General features: G+C 38.1%; 1 protein-coding gene across 1 annotated transcript in view; it reads right to left on the reverse strand.

Moving 5' to 3' along the window:
- LOC121869931 overlaps positions 1-16,700 on the reverse strand; it is a gene marked incomplete at its 5' end in the record, with an annotated part of 86,084 nt that extends 69,384 nt beyond the window's left edge. The window contains 2 exon segments of the mRNA XM_042371496.1: positions 1,064-1,196; positions 16,472-16,700. Coding sequence (XP_042227430.1) covers positions 1,064-1,196; positions 16,472-16,700 — 362 coding nt within the window.
- Between the last annotated feature and the right edge of the window lie 3,451 nt (positions 16,701-20,151).

Consider the following 20,151-nt stretch of genomic DNA (forward strand, 5'->3'; position numbering starts at 1 on the left):
ATGTGTCTTAGAGCAAGTCCTTGTAAGTAAGTAGATTTTAAATATGAAATAACATAGTATCTTTCATTTGAAAAACTCCATTGGGTTGTATCATCCCTGATGCCTCTCTTTCAACAAGTTTTCTCAATGAACTTGGACATCACCACCAGCAGTATTTTTATCATAATAACTCTCAGTCCAGTGTACCCATAAGCCACCAAGTAAGCAAAAGGGAGATGAACATAATACAGCCCAAGACAATCTGACCTTTCTTCACACTACATCTAATTGTTTCCTCTTGTTTCACCAAATTATTTTTATCTTCCTTCATCAGCACCAAATTTTAGCCCAAATTTTAAAGAATGGTGGACCTTCATGTTTTTAACTGTATAATTCAGGGGGCAACACCCATGACCCTGAACTTTAACAACAATCTATGAACCTAAATCCACCATAATCAAAAGACCCTAAGTTAGCCAACATTCAACTAATGCGCCCTTGTACATCACTATATTTGTACAGGAATTTCAATATCTCATTCATCGCTCTAAAGCTTTTGCATATAACACAGAATCCCCTTTTTAAGATTCATAAATTTCAAGAAAACAGCAAAGCAGAATCTCCTAAACCTCATTTATTACTCCTTCAGTCACAAAACTTTATTACATTTCATCTTGTGTAAACCATTTCCTACTTCATTATATCCTTTTCTTCAAACTTCTTGTACTAAAGAAAATCCTTTGCACAGTTTGTTTGATGATGTTGCATATATCATACATCAGTAAGTTCTGAAGAGCACCACAAAGAGTACATTATCCTCTGATAAAATATAAAAAATCAAGTATTGTAACTTCACAGTCACTTTTGGAGATGTTCTCTAATTTCATTAAAAAAGGACAGATGGCAGCTATATCAGAAGTATATATGATTAACTAAATTACAGTCATACAAGGACATTTTAATATTTGAAAATATTTTAAATACATCAGTGCAAAATATATAATTTGAAATTTAAATTCAGATGTATGTACCCTTCACCTTCCCCAGGCAAGAGTCATGAAATTAAAAGAACATAAACACTTACCCCAGAAGACTGCTGGTCATATTTATAACAGATGGACACACAATGGCAGCCAAACCATAACTAAGACTGACTCTTGACAATACTGCTGCTTGACTGTATCCTCCACCCAGATGGATTGCAAGAAACTGAGATCCTGTAATAGTGTGTTATGTTTTTAATTAACATATTACATGTCATTTTCTTTAATCCTGAAACAAGAAATTAAGGGTTGAAAAATGTACTCCCATTTTAAGACTAAAGTCAACTGGATGAACACTAAAGCTAAAGTCCTTTCTGAGACCTTCAGAGAGCATATACTGTCCAGTGTCTGTGAAAAATAATGGAACCAATTACGTAATTAGAATCATTTTCATGTTAAAAAATTAAAGCCTGATTACGTCCCACCAAATTTAATTTTGTCTACAAACTCATGAAGCCTTAAGCTTCTCTGCGTGAGTGTCCTGCACAGCCAGTGTGTTTAGCTGTAATCTGGAGCGACTGCATCAGTTTCTGCCACATTCTGATGAGATGACAGAACAAACTATAATACCCCAATTTATTTTTTCTTACATAGTCACCATGGGTAAAAAGGTCATTTCTTGTGAGGAAAAGGCTCACATCTTTAACCTGTGGGTGAAAAAATTCCTCTGAATAAAATCCAAAACGAGGCACAGCAACAATTAAGGCTGAGGCATACAGCTCGCATTTTCCCCCAAAATTCTGTTCCAATTTGGAAATTGTCTCCTGGATGACCCAGAAAGATCTTCAAGGCTAGTGACTTGCTTATCAGGTGAGAAGTCATGAAGAAGCTGACTGTTTACATCATAAATGAAGAAATCTCACCACAATGTCTTTCAAGATGTGTCAAAACAAATGATTCAAACTAACTGCAAAAGGAGCTAGACATGCCATCTCATCATGCTGCCTCATCACAAAGAATATGCAAGAATTTTTTAGTGCTGAAGTGACCTGGAAACCAGACCTCAATCCGATATAAAAATCAAAGTACAGCGATATCCTTGTTAGCTAGAACAATTGGTGCAGAGCACTTCCAGGGATGAGAGATTTCCGGCTAACAAGACGACTTTCGCAAACCCAGAAAAATTCATTATGAATCTTTTCTGGTTACTGGGAAAAGTTTCCGAGGGTCTAAACTAGACATCTTGCACACACAAACACTAGCCCACTTCCCCAGAATGTTTCTGGGTGCTGGAGAAGTTTTCCTTGAGTCTAAACTACCAGACTCCGTAAATGCAGTTCTAATTAAGTTAGAAACTCCATTTCTTTACTATAATAATCCAAGACAGTTTAACTAAAAGTATGGTTAAAATAAATATATTTAAAAATTAAAAATCTATATGATATGGGTGTGAATGAAGCTGTAAGTTAGAGCAAAGACTGATAAGTTCCACTCCCATGGAGCTGTGGGGGATTAGTGGGTCTCCTGTACCTGACCTGACGCAATGTCAGGTCAAGGTAGGGTGGGGGATTAGTGGTCTCATAGTACTGACCTTCTGATGGAATGTCAGGTCACCCTTTCTTGGCTGGGGGATTAGTGGGTCTCATGACCTGAAGATGTCTTGAATAAACACGAAGCCTAAAGTAGTTTTAGAGAGATTGTGATAAATATAAGTATAAATGAGCAAAGTTGTATCCCTTCAACATTAAATTACAGTAAGATCTCATATTTTGCGCGATTTCATTCCGCGTTTTTTTTATTTCGCGAGCACTACCTAATGTAACCAAGTCTTATACAGTATTTGGAGCAAAATATCGTGAATTTCGCGAGATCCAGCCAGCTAAATACTGGCCACCGTCTTGAATGGTGTGACAGTCCTCATACCAGTTACAGTCATTTCTGCTACAACACGTGTTTTGTCAACACGGAGTTCCTGCACCCGAGCTCCTCAATGTTTACTCAACATTCATACTTCCCAAGCTCACCTATGCCTCCCCTACCTGGTCTTCCTCCCTAAATGCCAAACAACGTAAACACCTAGAAAAAGTGCAAAAGAGGGCATGCAAGATTATTCTCTCCCCTTCCTACTCCACATATCAAGAAGCGCTCAACACACTGACCCTTTCGACTCTCACTGACGATCACCACGACCTCATCTGCAAATTTGGTAAGAAGCTTCTGCACCATCCTCGACACCGGCTCCTACTACCACCTGAGATCCCTAGCCCGAGAATTACTGTTCGACACCACAACCGCATCCAGCCCATACGTGCACGAACTGATCGCTATAAGAACAGCCCAGTCCCAACCATTGTAAAAATTATCAATAACTTGTAACAAACCAGTGTATTGACTCCCAGTAAATACTACTTCTTGCACTGTCACTATGTTGAAATGCCCTGTAGTCTGAGCTTTTCCCCATCTAGTTATTATATATCTTATTTATATCACTTATGTTATTTGTATATTATTTGTAATTCGAAACCCATTCCCCAATTATGTAACTGTATATTTTCAGCCTTCTGGCTGCCAAGCTCTTTCAATAAACCGTTAATTATTATTATTATTATTATTATTATTATTATTATTATTATTATTATTATTATACGAATTAGTTGCAACGCGATTGATGAACTTTTGCATACAGATGTTGGCTATAGCGCGATTCCATCCTCAATGTTTTGAGTCTACCCTTAACGTTTTAAGCGTGGCACAGGGTTATGCAATGTTTACAGTTCACGTTCGACATCACATGTTCGAATGATTCATGTCTTTTGTTTGTGAAGTGTTTTTTGAGAGGTACTCTGTAAATTTCTTCTTTTTTGGGGAAAGGGGGGGGGGCAAATTTAGCTGTTACCCATAAATACTGTATGAAAAGAATAAGTAAAAAGAATGTTTCGCAGTGAGGACTAATAATGGTTAACACCAGCGCTCTCTGTTTACATCACATGATCAGTTGAATAGCGCGGTTTCTGTCAATTACTCCGTGATTTTTGCTATTTTCTCCAATTTTGTTGTTTTAGTGATGAATACAGAAAGACAAGGTAAGAAGAATGTTTCCAAGAAGCGTTCTGGTGATCGAATTGCTGGTGGTGAACATAAAAGAGGTTTACAAGAATGCAACTATCGTGTTGTAGCTCGCGCCATCCTCGCGACCTCCCAGGCTGTTTAGGTGTGCTTTTTTGGGTGGTGCTACCTAAGCAGCCAAATAAGGAAAAGGAGAAGCGGGACTATCATAAGGGAGTTAAGTTTGCCAAGTACGGTACTCGATGCAGGATAAGAAGAGTGATTAAATTACTTGAGGAAGGCCTACCGTATATCTCGGCCTACAAGACGGAATTTGAACAAAAAAAAAATCAGCCCAAAGTTAGGGGGTCGTCTTAAGCACCAGAGATAAAATTCTTACCTCTTAAATATTGCGGTTTAGCGTGTCAAGAGTGGTGATGGAAACATGGTAAACCACTCACAAGGTCCTACCACTAATTATTTTATACTGAAACTTACGTTTGGGAAGCTGGATTAAAATGAAGATTACCGGTATATTAAAATAATAAAAATGTATTATAAACCTGTCTAACATACAGTAAAAGAACAATATACCCCGGTAATAAACACAGCTGCTATCATCACCCCCCCCCCCATTTGCCAGTGACGAGAAAGGGAAAGCGACCTTGACAGTGACCGCCTGTGGCTATTTTTAGCCGTCCTTGTGTTCGGAGGTGGTCAGTAATGCATATCTGTATATTTACTGATCATAATACTTATCTCCTATAAATAATTAATTTAAAATTAATTTTTTTACAAAGAATATTCAGTAAATGACTGCGTTAATTCTTGAAACTACCGACAGTGGTAAATTTAGGATGAGAATGATTAACAGAAGTCACGTCATGGATTCGGAGTTTGGTCCTTAATGATCATTAATGTCTGGTCAACTTCACCTACCAGGTATAATGGTAGCCTTCCTTTTTCGCAAAACAAGTATATAATTAAAGAAAATACTTGCAGTGTGTTTAATGTATTACAATATATTATAGCTAAATAAATAAACAAATAAATCGGCAAATCTATTTCAAGTAAATGGAAATATTTTACTCACACCAACATTAGTTCCAGTTAAATAACTGACGCTTAAGTGAGTCACTAGTGTATACCAGCGGGTAAAATTTGATGCCAATACTTGAAGTGAATTGGCATTATTTTAAATAACCAACCATAAATAAATGGAAAAAAGATCAAAGGTGAAACATTATATTGTATGTATGTTGTGTTGTCAAAGGAAGAGAAACAATTGAAACTCAGCAATTGTGTGTAAATGAGGCAGTAAGATAAATCAGCAACCTAAGACTTGGTCACAATTTTCGTGATGCCATATGGAAGTAGGATCTACCATTAGATAATACTGTACATTATGCTTCCAATATCTTCCCAGGCGGTAGTATCTCCCTGTTTGGTAGCTGCCTAAAACTTTTAGTAATATTACTTTGATACAACATGATAAATTAGACAAACAATGAAAATAAACAAACAAAAGTTATTTACCAAGACCTTCTCTCTGAGAACAGAGGGGAGTAAGACGGCTATTTATAGCCTGTCTTTGTGTAGGAAGTCGACCACACTAGAAATAATTCATTTAAAATTTATATTTTTTACATAGAATATTCAGTACATGACTGCATTATATATATATATATATATATATATATATATATATATATATATATATATATATATATATATATATATATATATATATATATATATATATATATATATATATATATATATATATATATATATATATATATATATATATATATATATATATATATATACTATATATATACATGTATATATATATTTGTGTAATAAATGTATGTAAAGTATGTACAGTAATCTTTTTCACTCAAATCCTAATGAAACACTATTGAATTAGAATACTGTAGCTCGCTGAGCAAGCATAAATTAAAGAGCTTCCAGTGTGTTTAATATATTACAGTATGATATAAATAAACAAATAAATCGGTAAATCCATTTTAAGCAAATGAAACAATTGTATTCGACACCGACATTAGTTCAAGTTAAATAACAATTTTAAGTGAGTCACTAGTGTTTACACTACACCAACCAGTAAAATTTGATGCCATTACTTGAAGTGAATTGGCTTTATTTTAAAAAACCAAGGATGTGTAAACAGCACTGGTCAATGGGATGGTTGGTAAAGGACTACTGGGTCAGTAAGCTCCCAATGGTAAGTGTCACATTTGGGGTACCGGTCTTATACAGCGAATAATCAAAAGCTACTTTTTAAATGGAAATTTTGGGGGCCGTCTTATGCACCCCGTCGCCTTGTAGGCCGAGATATACGGTAATAACTTGTTTCCGGAAAGCACAATCAGGTCAATATAGGCAGAATTTGTATCAATTGGAGGCTATAAATGGGAAAATCAGAGGTTGATGTAGAGTGGTCAGTCTATGCTGTTATTTTTTCCCAAAAGTTTTTGTATTTGCATTTGGCAAATTTGAATTTGAAGCAATTTTTCCAGTTTATATTACTCACAAAATACAAGACCTTACTGTACATAACATTTTAAAATATGGAGTAAGAAAGCAGAAAGGTGTGGGTGATTAGAGAGATGGAGTGGAAAGTAGTGTTGCCAAGCGCTCCTCAACAGCTGATATTTAACTCGTAGTCTGAAAGAAAGAAAGAAAGAAAGAAAGAAAGAAAGAAAGAAAGAAAGAGAGAAAGAGAGAGAGAGTGTGTGTGTGTGTGTTGTGTGTGTGTGTTTTGTTTGTTTTTTTTTGTAAAATAATAGATGTTTATACTCAAATTGATAGCTATCTTCAATAATTTCAGCAATGAAAGTTATAGTCTCCTAAGTCAAGTCAGTGCCATTTTATCAGGTTAATCTCTCGTTGTGAACTAGTAAGTGGTTGAAGGGTCCAGTAGGGGGAAAATGTGACTGTGCCACTGCAATTTGTCTTCGACATGTACTAACTCTGTAAATTCATTTAGCTGTTACCCATAAATACTGTATGAAAAGAATAAGTAAAAAGAATGTTTCGCAGTGAGGACTAATAATGGTTAACACCAGCGCTCTCTGTTTACATCACATGATCAGTTGAATAGCGCGGTTTCTGTCAATTACTCCGTGATTTTTGCTATTTTCTCCAATTTTGTTGTTTTAGTGATGAATACAGAAAGACAAGGTAAGAAGAATGTTTCCAAGAAGCGTTCTGGTGATCGAATTGCTGGTGGTGAACATAAAAGAGGTTTACAAGAATGCAACTATCGTGTTGTAGCTCGCGCCATCCTCGCGACCTCCCAGGCTGTTTAGGTGTGCTTTTTTGGGTGGTGCTACCTAAGCAGCCAAATAAGGAAAAGGAGAAGCGGGATTATCATAAGGGAGTTAAGTTTGCCAAGTACGGTACTCGATGCAGGATAAGAAGAGTGATTAAATTACTTGAGGAAGGCCTAATAACTTGTTTCCGGAAAGCACAATCAGGTCAATATAGGCAGAATTTGTATCAATTGGAGGCTATAAATGGGAAAATCAGAGGTTGATGTAGAGTGGTCAGTCTATGCTGTTATTTTTTCCCAAAAGTTTTTGTATTTGCATTTGGCAAATTTGAATTTGAAGCAATTTTTCCAGTTTATATTACTCACAAAATACAAGACCTTACTGTACATAACATTTTAAAATATGGAGTAAGAAAGCAGAAAGGTGTGGGTGATTAGAGAGATGGAGTGGAAAGTAGTGTTGCCAAGCGCTCCTCAACAGCTGATATTTAACTCGTAGTCACACACACGCAGATGTGTCATACAATAAGACCCTCACTCCTTATGCTTGCTGTCTTAATTCCGTGTGTGTGTGTGTAATAATAATAATAGTAATAATAATAATAATAATAATAATAATAATAATAATAATAATAATAATAATAATAAATAACAGTTTATTGAAAGAGCATAGCAGCCAGAAGGCTGAAAGAAAGAAAGAAAGAAAGAAAGAAAGAAAGAAAGAAAGAAAGAGAGAAAGAGAGTGTGTGTGTGTGTGTGTGTGTGTGTGTGTGTGTGTGTGTGTGTGTTTTTTTTGTTTTTTTTTGCAAAATAATAGATGTTTATACTCAAATTGATAGCTATCTTGCAATAATTTCAGCAATGAAAGTTATAGTCTCCTAAGTCAAGTCAGTGCCATTTTATCAGGTTAATCTCTCGTTGTGAACTAGTAAGTGGTTGAAGGGTCCAGTAGGGGGAAAAGTGACTGTGCCACTGTTTGTCTACTGTACTAACTCATTCATGTTACAATATTGTTTATTTGTTTTTCATTAATTAGTAAAAATGCATTACTGTCATATTCTGTGCTCATTAATACCTGTACCCTTCATATGCAATACAGTACAGTATAGTATACTATGTATATACCTCATAGGTAAAAAATAATGTACACACCTAGACCCCGACTTACGACTACGTGGACTTACGACCGTCGGGACTTACGACCGCCTCAGATATAGATAAAAAAAAAATTATTATTTTTTTTTTAAATGACACGCATTTTCTATACCGAAACGTTTCCAGTTAATGTAGTCTCCATGTATAATTAGAAAATTATGGGGGCCCCATGTGCATTCAGCTGACTACATTAAAGGTTAAGTGCTCAGTCACACTGTATCCATTCCTTATTATTTATTACTTTCACTGTACTGTATCCATTCATCATTATTCATTACTTTTACTGTACTGTATTTCATTGTAGATTTTTTTTTTTTTATCTATATCGGACTTACGACCATATCAGACTTACGACCTGGATTTGGGTCCCTAACCCCGTCGTAAGTCGGGGTTTAGGTGTAATTCTAAACATATTCAGGTCATAAGAACCACTAATTCCCCACCCAACAATGGGTGACCTGATATTGCATCATGTCAGGTTAGTAACATGACCCAATATCTCCCACCCAACCTTCATCACAAGTGTTAAGACATGATTAGTTATGTATTACAGTCAATTGACTGAAGTGTGTAACAGAGACGTGACTGATCGCCCAAGCTACTAACGAGCTGATCAGTGGTAAAGCAGATAAAAGTAACAGCTCTATTCACGCCCGTATCATATACTATAGAGCTTTTGTTTTTTTTAAATACAATTATTTAACCAAACTTTTAGATTAATTATACATGATTATTTTGATAAAAAAATGGCGTGTCTAACAAAACTAGAACTGATTGTACTGACTCCGGTATCAACATTTCTGACTTTTTTTTATAAAAGAATGGAATTCGCATCACTATATCATATAGAAATATTTCGTTTTAGGATATCTTATTGGAAATGTTTCGTAGAGAAATTATTAAGGATCATTATGGTATCAAATTCATCTCCCTATCACAATTAGCCACGCTTAAGTGAGGAAGGGGGAAGAAAAGTGACTGCGCGACCCTCCCCCTTCACCCCCAGAAAAGCACTCCCGGGATGAGAGATTTCCGGTTAACAAGACAACTTTCTCAAACCCAGAAAAATTCCTTATCCTCGGAACTTTTTCCAGTTACTGAAAAAAGTTTCAGTGTCTAAACTAGACCTCTTGCACAGAAGCACACTAGTCCACTTCCCCAGAATGTTTCTGGGTACCGGAGATGTTTTCCTCGAGTCTAAACTACTGCACTGGAATCCATAAATACAGTTCTAATTAAGTTAGTAACATCATTTCTTAACTGTAATAATTCAGAATAATTTAAAAATTAAAAATCTATAGATATGGGCATGAAAAAAGCTGTGTGTTAGAGCAAAGACTTATTTTCTACTCCCATGGAGCTATGGGAGATTAGTGGATCTCATGTAACTGACCTGACCTGATGCAATGTCAGGTGGAGGTAGGATAGGGGATTAATGGTCTCAAATTACTGACCTGATGGAATGACAGGTTACCCTTTCTTGGTCTCAAGACGTCTTGAATAAACACGAAACCTAAAATATTTTTAGGGAGATTGTGATAGGGATAGATGTAAGTATAAATGAGACAAGTTGTATCCCTTCAACATTAATTTACATAACATTTTAAAATATGGAGTGAGAAAGTAGAAAGGTGTGGGTAATTCGAGAGATGGAATGGAAATGAGTGTTGCCAAGCTCTCCTCAACAGCTGATATTTAACACGACACCAAGCAGTCACACACGCAGATGTGTCTTAATTCCATTGCTGGGAGTGTGTAAGTGGTGCTGGAATGTGTGTGTGTGTGTTGGGGTGTGTGTGGGGTTGTTGGAGGGTGTTTGTTGGAGGGTGTGTTTGTGTGTGACGTAGGGGTGTGATGTGTGGGTGGTGTTGGTGTGTGTTGATGGAAGCAAACCTTTTTGAAGGGTAGGGTCGAGTGGTCAGTCCCCCTCTCCTAACGCAAGCATGGTTAATTGTGATAGGGAAGTGAATTTGATACCAAAATGATCTTTAATAAATTCTCTACGAAACGTTTCCAATAAGATATCCTTAAACGAAATATTTCTATATGATATAGTGATGGGAATTCTATTCTTTTATACAGTACAGTCTGGGTTTAAGCGGATATTTTATACGCGGCACCTGTCCAGAAGCGATAATTATTATTTTCGCGGTAAATGCCATCATAACGCGGCAAGAGGTGGGGCAAGGTGCTAGGCGCTGACGTCAGACTCGCGTTGATGACGTCGCAGACTGTGATTGGGCCACGTATCCTTACCACCCACGCACCCCCTCTGCCGCAACCTGTGATTGGTCTATTTAACCTTACCACCGCTGCCACCCACCCTCTCGACCACCGCCGCGCCAGTCTGACTGTCCCCGCGTATATTCACTCGTGCCCAGGAACCGGTTTTGTTTTTTTTTTACACAATGGCTTCCGCTGGACCCCCACCACCCCCGAGAAGCCCTGAACTACCTGGCCCAAGCTGCCCCAAGCCCAAGAAGGTGCAACGCGCCTTAAGCTATGAGGTATAGTACAAGATCGTCCAAGAGTTAGAAAAAGGCACGAGACAGGTGGATCTGGCCGGACAATATGGAGTGAAAGAATCTACGATCCGCACTATCAAGAAGGATGCCAGCAAAATCAATGAACACATGAACATTACCAAGGCTGTAGGTGCCTCGCTGGTGAAATATTGCCACAATAAGGTGCAGCTGAAGACCGAGAGTTTGTTGGTAAGCTACATTATTCGTCAGTCAAGAAGGAACGTGGCTGTCGACACTAGGGCACTGCAGGACTACGCCCGAGAACTCTATGCAGCAGTAGCAAGAAAAATGGGGGTTGCAGAGCCCAAGCCCTTCAGTGCTTCCGCTGGGTGGCTGCAAGGTTTTAAACGACGCAACAAGATCACAAATATTGAGATAGTCAGAGAAGGAGCAAGTGCCGACCGGCCTGCCACCAGGAATTTTCCCTCATTTTTACGAAAAATTATGGAGGAAGGACAGTACACCGACGACCAAGTGTTCAATATGGATGAATCAAGGTTGTACTGGAAGAAATGGCCATCCAAGACCTTCGTAGTCAAGTCTGCTAGCAAGTGTCGGGGACGCAAAATGCAGAAGGAGCGCATCACCGTACTGTTCACCACCAATGCCTCAGGCACTGCTAAGCTGAAGTTGTCTGTGATCCACCAAGCCCGCAAGCCGCATGCCTACAAGAATATGGACATGAGCAAGTTAAATGTCCACTGGCTAACCTCAGGGAAGGTCGTGGATGTTCTCTGGTCTGTCCCTCTCCTGGTTTGATAATTGTCTCATTCCCGATATCAAGGAATTCTGCATGGAAAATAATGTGCCATTCAACATTTTGTTGCTCCTCGACAATGCACCAGGACACTCGCCCCTTTTGCTGGATCGTCACCCTAACGTAAAAGTGGTCTTCCTTCCCGCTAACACTACGTCATTAATCCAGCCCATGGATCAGGAGTTGATTTGCAACGTGAAGGCTGCTTTCTCCACCAAGAAGTTTCGGCTCCTGAACGACTTCACCAACACCAAGGATGAACTGCAGTACCTAGAGAGTGGCACCGATAGCGAGAGTGAGGACGAGGAACACGAACAAGATTTGGCGGACCATGAAATGTGGGTCAAGCAGTTCTGGAAGCTGCTTAACGTGATGAAGGCTGTTGATTTCTTGGTGGAGGCATGGGGACAGCTATCTGTGGCAACGATTCGGCACGCGTGGCGGCATGTGGTGGAGGGTATCCCAGGTGGGAGGCAGAGGCAAGCGGTGGCTGGCGAGGCTCAGTCTGTTTCTGTGGCATTGGAGAATGCAAGAGAGGCTGCACAAGGTGTTAGAGCTGCAGGCTTCTCCGAGACCACCAACAACAATATCCTGGAGGTAATCAGGCAACCTGAGGTGACTGTGGACGAGATGTTGGAAGATGATGACATCAGTGAGCAGCGAGGTGTTACAGAAGAACAAGAGCAGAAACTAACACATGCTGATGTGAAGGAAATCATAGAGTTAGCTGAGAGAATGAAGCTCATCCTTGCCAAAGACCCAGTCAATCATTGCTACAAAGTGTTGAATAACCATCTGTTGAAATGCCAGCTGTATCACGACCACATCAATGCTAGCCGTCAACAAAACATCACTGAGTTCTTCACCCGCCAACCACCACAGCCAGCCCCTATCAGTGACAGTGAGGATATGGACTTCGAGGGGTTTGACGATGAGGCCCTGCTAGCCTCTGTGGTGACATTATTTTGTATTTAATTCACTTTAGAATGGCTGGCAAGCGTACGAGTGAGAGTGCTGGTAGTGCTCAGAAGAAAAGGAGAAAGTCTATTACTTTTGAGACAAAAATGAAGGTAATAATGCAGTATGAAATGGAAAAACTGTAGCAACAATTTCACGTGACTTAGGTTTCTCGCACTCGACCATATCTACTATTTTGAAGGACAAGGAACGTATTCGTGAGATAGTGAAAGGATCAGCATCTATAAAGGGAACTATAATAACGAAGAAAACACAAGGTCCCATTCACAAGATGGAAAAATTACTTGTGATGTGGATGGAACACCAGATACAAGAGCGTGTACCCTTAAGCCTTCTAACCCTACAGGCTAAGGCAAGAAGCCTTTTCGAAAGCCTGAAGGAACAGGCAGGAGATGAGTGCAAGCAAACCTTCACAGCAAGTCATGGGTGGTTTAACAGATTTAAGAACCGCTACAGTTTACATAATGTTGAGGTGAGTGCAGGGGCAGCTAGTGCTGATGTTGTTGCTATCGAAGCTTTTAAGGAGGAGCTAGATAGTGTCATCGTGGAAGGAAATTATTTGCTTGAGCAAATATTCAATGTGGATAAAACTGGATTATTAGGGAAGCGCATGCCTGAACAGACATACATCCACAAAGAGGCAAAACAATGCCAGGATTCAAGGCATTCAAGGACCGAATTACACTTCTGTTGGGGGGAAATGTTGCTGGTTTCAAGATAAAGCCCCGGGCTTTTAAACATGTCAGCAAGCAAACACTGCCAGTGTTTTATCTCAGTAACAAGAAAGCCTGGATGACCCTAGTACTGTTTGAGGATTGGTTCATGAATTGTTTCATTCCTCGAGCCAAGGAGTATTGTCTGCAACAACGGATTCCATTCAAGATTTTGCTAATTATGGATAATGCTCTGAGACACCCACCACGCCTGGACGATATGCACCCTGATGTTAAGGTAGTCTACATTCCACCTAACACTACCTCTGTCATCCAACCCGTGGATCAAGGTGCTATTGCAGCTTTTAAAGCTAATTATTTACATACGACCTTCACTCAGGCTGTTGCTGCTACTGAAGGTGAGAAAACGCTCAGACAGTTTTGGAAGGACTACAACATTTTGACATGTACAATGAACATTATTGCAGCATGGGATGAGGTTACAGAACAGTGCATGAATGGAATATGGAAGAAAGTACTGAAAAGATATGTGAACAGTTTCAGATGATTTAATGAAAATGAAGTAATTTCTGAGATTAGTAACAAGATAGTGGAGTTGGATAAACAGCTTGAGTTAAAAACTGATAATGAAGATGTTGAACAGTTGGTTGAAAGTGTAGCAGAAGAGCTAAGTAACGAGGATCTTATCGAACTGGAAGCACACAAAAATGCAGAGGAAGAAGAGAGTCTAAATGTAGAAGAAGAACCTGCACCCCCCAAAAAATTTTCAGTGAAGCAAATGGCAGAGGCATTTGCTACAATTAATAAGGGGATGCAAATGTTTGACGGAATGGATCAAAATGTAGAGCGTTTTGCCAAAGTTGACAGAATGGTCCAAGATGCACTTGCTTGTTACAGGGAAATTTATAAGGAAAAGAAAAAGCTAACTGTGCAGTCTAAATTGGACATCTATTTTAAGAAGTCCCCCCTTGCTGTCTCCTCACACCCCACCAGTGCTGCCTCTTCACTCCCTAAAGATGATCCAATACCTTCAACCAGCAAGTTTCCCCTGTACATAAACCTGTCTGAAGAAAGCGACATTTATGACCCACCCAGCCCTGTCTCCTCCTCCGCTTCATCCAATTAATATAGTCTCTATGTATCCTGTAAATTATGGGGGGCCTGTGTGCATTCAGCTGACTACATTAAAGGTAAGTGCACAGTCACACTGTATCCATTCTTCATTATTGATTACTTTTTGCATTTCCGACTTACGACCATACCTACTTACGACCTGGATTTGGGTCCCTAACCCCGTCGTAAGTCGGGGAGGAGCTGTAATTACAAATGGCTAAAAATTTTATCTTTTTGTGCAAAATATATGATGTTTATATTAAAATTATTTGCTGTCTTGCAAGGATTCTAGCAATGCAAATTATATTCTCCTAACTTTAGTCTGTGATATTATATAAGATAAAAACTGTAAGCCTACTGTATAACCACCAGACCCTGGCTGGGAGGAAATAGGGAGGTGACAGTGACATATTTGAGAGTTGGTGCCGAAGGTTTAGCGAAGTATTTATTTGTATATTTATGTCCTTTAGATTGAGTTTTTGCTTTTTGTTTATAAAATGTTACAGAAGTGATCAGGGAGAATATAATTTACATTGCTGGAATTCTTATAAGATAGTGATTAATTTGAATATAAACATGCTATAGTTTGCACTAGACAAAAATTTTAGTAATCATTTAGTACAGTACATTATTTTGAGTACATGTACAGTACAGCTTTGCCCTTAGGACAGATTGACTCGCGCAAAATAGGAAAGATTTGCTTTAAAATAAAACATTGTCCTTAATTGTGGGTGTCGCTTTAAATCAATAATCTTAAATTGAATCGCTTTAAATCGCCGTTCTACTGTACTCACTTTGTACTCAAATGTACTATACTAAAAGACTAAAAAATTTCTCTTGTGCAAACTATGTGATGTTTATACTTAAATTATTCATTATCTTACAAGGATTCCAGCAATGTAGGTTATATTCTGTTAAGTTTAGTCTGTGACATTTTATACGATAAAAACTTTAAGCCTAAAATTACCTTCACCCTGAATTGGGAATGCTCCTTAGGGAGGCTTCTAAACCCAGAACCCCCAAATTTTTGGTCCGAACCTTCCAAAATCCGGATTTACAGGGATGAATTTTCTAGGGTTTACTGTATAAATGTTTGTTTTTAAATTTACAGTGAACAGCAGAAGTTGTCCCAACCCAACTCCATGTTATGAGGCAGGTGATCTGGCGACACTGTATGGGAAAGTGTTGACAAATATTCTTTAAATTACTAGTTATTTAAGATTTATGATCGGAGATTGCATAAGAATACATTTCTTGTATACAATTTAAATAGTATCAATGTGTAAAATGAAGGAATATAATGTTATTAAGAAATAAATAACTCTGCTGCAGGATGATTCATAACTGAGGAACAAGACATATCCATACAGCATATATTTTTCAAAAACATTATTTTCCTACAATTTACACATTGGTATTATATCAGTTATCTACAAAAAATGTATTCTTAGTCAATCCCCAATCATAAATCTAATATAACTAGTAACTTAAAGCATATTTGTCAGCATTTTCACGTACAGTGTTATAATTGAACAAAAAAATTCGGAAATTGTCAAATATAATGTCAAAATATTCCGAACTTGGTTAATTCGAAATTTTCAACAATTCAAGTTACACAGAGCCCCTTTTATTTCGAATTAACGAGGGTATAGTGCATTTGTGATCATTTGGATGAAAATGGACTTAAATCCATAAATTTTTTACCATAATGGACCTGAGTCCGTTATTTTTTTTTTTATGGATCTTGGTCCATAATATATGAGCCTAGTCCGAATGGGTCATAGGGTCCGTTAAAGCTGAGGTCCATTATAGGCAGTGTCTGTTATATAAGGGGTTTACTGTACATTATATCTAGGCAATATGAAAATAAATTAACATAAGCTGCATCTACATAAATCTTATATATTATGGCACTTACTGTATGTACACACAAGTTAGCAACATGAGACAAATATTGATAAACTTACCTAATAAGCTTGAGTTAAGAAATGGTAGATATAACACAAGTTGTGCAGGATTTGTACTGGGACTGAAGTGAACCAGCATCCCTAACAGTGCACACATGACCTGAGGTCCTAGTAAGACAACTTTGGGAGAGGTCAAGTCACATAATATCCCCAGGAAGAAAGATACTGCTACTTGTAAGGCTACTGGATGAACAGCCAAGATCTGTTTGCTATCACTTTTTGACATTAACTGAAAAAAAATTAAATACAAATATTACAGAAACCAAAAGTTTAACAAGACAAAAAATTTTATTTGCAGTAAAATAACTTTGTCACTGCACTTAAACACTAATACAGTACTGTACAGTGGAGTCTCGATAATTCGCGGGTTAGGAACAACTAGACATTGTGAATTACGAAACTGTGAATTATAGTTTAATTGTTTTAAATGGAATAATTAGTTTGATTCCAGAGGCGAAAATTTTTCTATAAACTGTTTCAGAACTGCTTTAATACACACTACAAATCATACATAATACATAAAAAAATACAGTAACACATAGATATTGTACAAAAAGTATTTCTACGTTACATAAACAGCTCCCCCTCTTCTGTTGGTTGCATCAATACACCAACATCTAAACAGGCAGGCACCACACAATAACTCACAATAACTCATCTGGGGGGAAAAATTATTACTTTAAAATAATGTTTTAATAACTCCGTCCCAAATGAACCTAAATAATATGTGAATTATGATGAAATTGCAAAATGTTGTATTAAGGAGGTCAGAGGGGCACCTAGAGGTAGGAAGGGGGGAGGGTAAGGGAGGGAAGAAGATAAACCTTAGTCCACTGCCCAATAGTCGTACCTCCCACACACAGTTCACTCCCCACTCTTCATTTTTCTAATTTTATAGATTTATTTTACATGTATCCCTCATTATGCAAATGAGTTAACTTCCAGAAAAGCCATTCATAAAGTGAATTTTTGTATCTCGAATAACAGAACATAAAGAGAAAAAAAGGATTTGGCGCCCAAATAACAAAGACAACCCCAATATCATACCCCAAAAACATGAAATTGGTTCACGAACAACAGAATACTTACCTAACTAAATAAATAGTACACAACTACTGTAATTTATTCCCTAAACATTAAAAACATTAATAAAATATTATCAAGATAAAAATATGGCTCTTAACCATTCAGGAAAAGCTAAATGAAAGTTTAACACAGCCGCAATTTGCATAGATGTTGGCTGCATGGCCTCAAACCTCGCCATAGCAATGCAGCCCAGGATTGTGTGAGCATGTAACTGAGTATATTATAGAAAAGTGAAGAAATTAAGTTTATCTACCTGAAATTACCAATTGAAAAATAACCATAACATAGCTCCCCTACCTAACTCTCGCTGGTGAATAAAGAAATGCTATTACTTTCATATATATATATATATATATATATATATATATATATATATATATATATATATATATATATATATATATATATATATATATATATATATATATATATATATATATATATATATATATATACACACCTAAACCCCGACTTACGACTATACGGACTTACGTCCATTGGTACTTACGACCTGCTTTGACCGTACGTCCATACGGGACATACGACTGCGACCGCCGTGACCAAAATTTTTTTCAAATGACGCGCGCATTTTCTATACCGAAACGTTTCCGTCCCGGACGAGAGGGAGGGGTGTCTTGGGCCGCCTCGTGGGTACACTCACTCAGTGGAGCGCTTTGTTTGTGTTTGGCTATCGTATCCTATACTGATCGCGCTGTGAACTTTCGTTATTATTGTATTTAATTGACTTTATAATGACTGGAAAGCGTAAAAGTGAGAGTGCTGGTGGTACTCCAAGGAAAAGGAGACAGGCAATTACTTTTGAGATGAAACTGAAGATAATAACACAGTATGAGAATGGAAAAACAGTAGCAACGATCTCACGCGACCTAGGTTTCTCACACTCGACTATATCCACTATTCTGAAGGACAAGGAACGTATTCGTGAAGTAGTGAAAGGAACAACACCTATAAAGGGAACTATAATAACAAAGAAAAGACAAGGTCCTATCCACGATATGGAAAAATTATTGGTGATATGGATAGAAGACCAGATGCAGAAGCGTGTACCCTTAAGTGTTCTAACCATACAGGCTAAAGCAAGAAGCCTGTTCCAAAGCCTGAAGGAGCAGGCAGGAGATGAATGTGATCAAACCTTTACAGGAAGTCAAGGGTGGTTTGATAGATTTAAAAAACGCTACAGTCTACACAGTGTTAAGGTGAGTGGAGAGGCAGCTAGTGCCGATGTTGGTGCTGCCGAAGCTTTTAAGGAGGAGTTAGATGATGTGATTGTGGAAGGGAATTATTTGCCAGAGCAAATATTCAATGTGGATGAGACTGGATTATTGTGGAAACGCATGCCTGACGGACATACATCCACAAAGAGGCAAAAAAAATGCCCGGATTCAAGGCATTCAAGGACAGAATTACACTTCTGTTGGGGGGGAATGTTGCTGGTTTCAAGCTAAAGCCCTTCATGATCTATCATTCAGAGAACCCCAGGGCTTTTAAACATGTCAGCAAGCACACACTGCCAGTGTTTTATCTCAGTAACAAGAAAGCCTGGATGACCCTAGTACTATTTGAGGATTGGTTCATGACTTGTTTCATTCCACGAGCCAAGGAGTATTGTCTGCAACAAAGGATTCCATTCAAGATTTTACTGATTTTGGATAATGCTCCGGGACACCCACCACACCTGGACGACATGCACCCTGATGTTAAGGTAGTGTACATGCCACCTAACACTACCTCTATCATCCAACCCATGGATCAAGGTGCTATTTCTGCCTTTAAAGCATATTATTTACGCACGACCTTCGCTCAGGCTGTTGCTGCTACTGAAGGTGAGAAAACGCTCAGACAGTTTTGGAAGGAGTACAACATTTTGTCATGTATAAAGAACATTAGTGCAGCATGGGATCAGGTTACAAAACATTGCATGAATGGAATATGGAAGAAAATCCTGAAAAGATATGTGAACAGTTTCAAAGGATTTAATGAAAGTGAAGTTATTTTGGATATTAGTAACAAGATAGTGGACTTAGGTAAACAGCTGGAGTTAGAAATTGATACTGAAGATGTTGGACAGTTGGTTGAAAGTGTAGCAGAAGAACTCAGTAACGAGGATCTTATTGAACTAGATGCACAGAAAGTTGCAGAGGAAGAAGAGAGACAAAATGTAGAAGAAGAGCCTGCACCCCCAAAAAGTTTTCAGTGAAACATATGGCAGAGGCATTTGCTACAATTAATAAAGCAATGCAAATGTTTGATGACATGGATCAAAATTATGAGCGTTATGCCAAAGTTGACAGAATGATCCAAGATTCACTTGCTTGCTACAGAGAAATTTATAATGAAAAGAAAAAAAAAACTGTGCAGTCTAAATTGGACACCTATTTCAAGAAGTCCCCCAGTACTGGCTCCTCACGCCCCACCAGTGCTGCCTCTTCACTCCCTCAAGATGATCCAATACCTTCAACCAGCAAGTTACCACAGTACATAAACCTGTCTGAAGGAAGCGACATTGATGACCCACCCAGCCCTGTCTCCTCTTCTGCTTCTTCCAATTAATATAGTCTCCATGTATCCTGTAA

Source organism: Homarus americanus, unplaced genomic scaffold (genome assembly GCF_018991925.1).
Source record: "Homarus americanus isolate GMGI-L3 unplaced genomic scaffold, GMGI_Hamer_2.0 scaffold14467, whole genome shotgun sequence".
NCBI lineage: Eukaryota > Metazoa > Arthropoda > Malacostraca > Decapoda > Nephropidae > Homarus > Homarus americanus.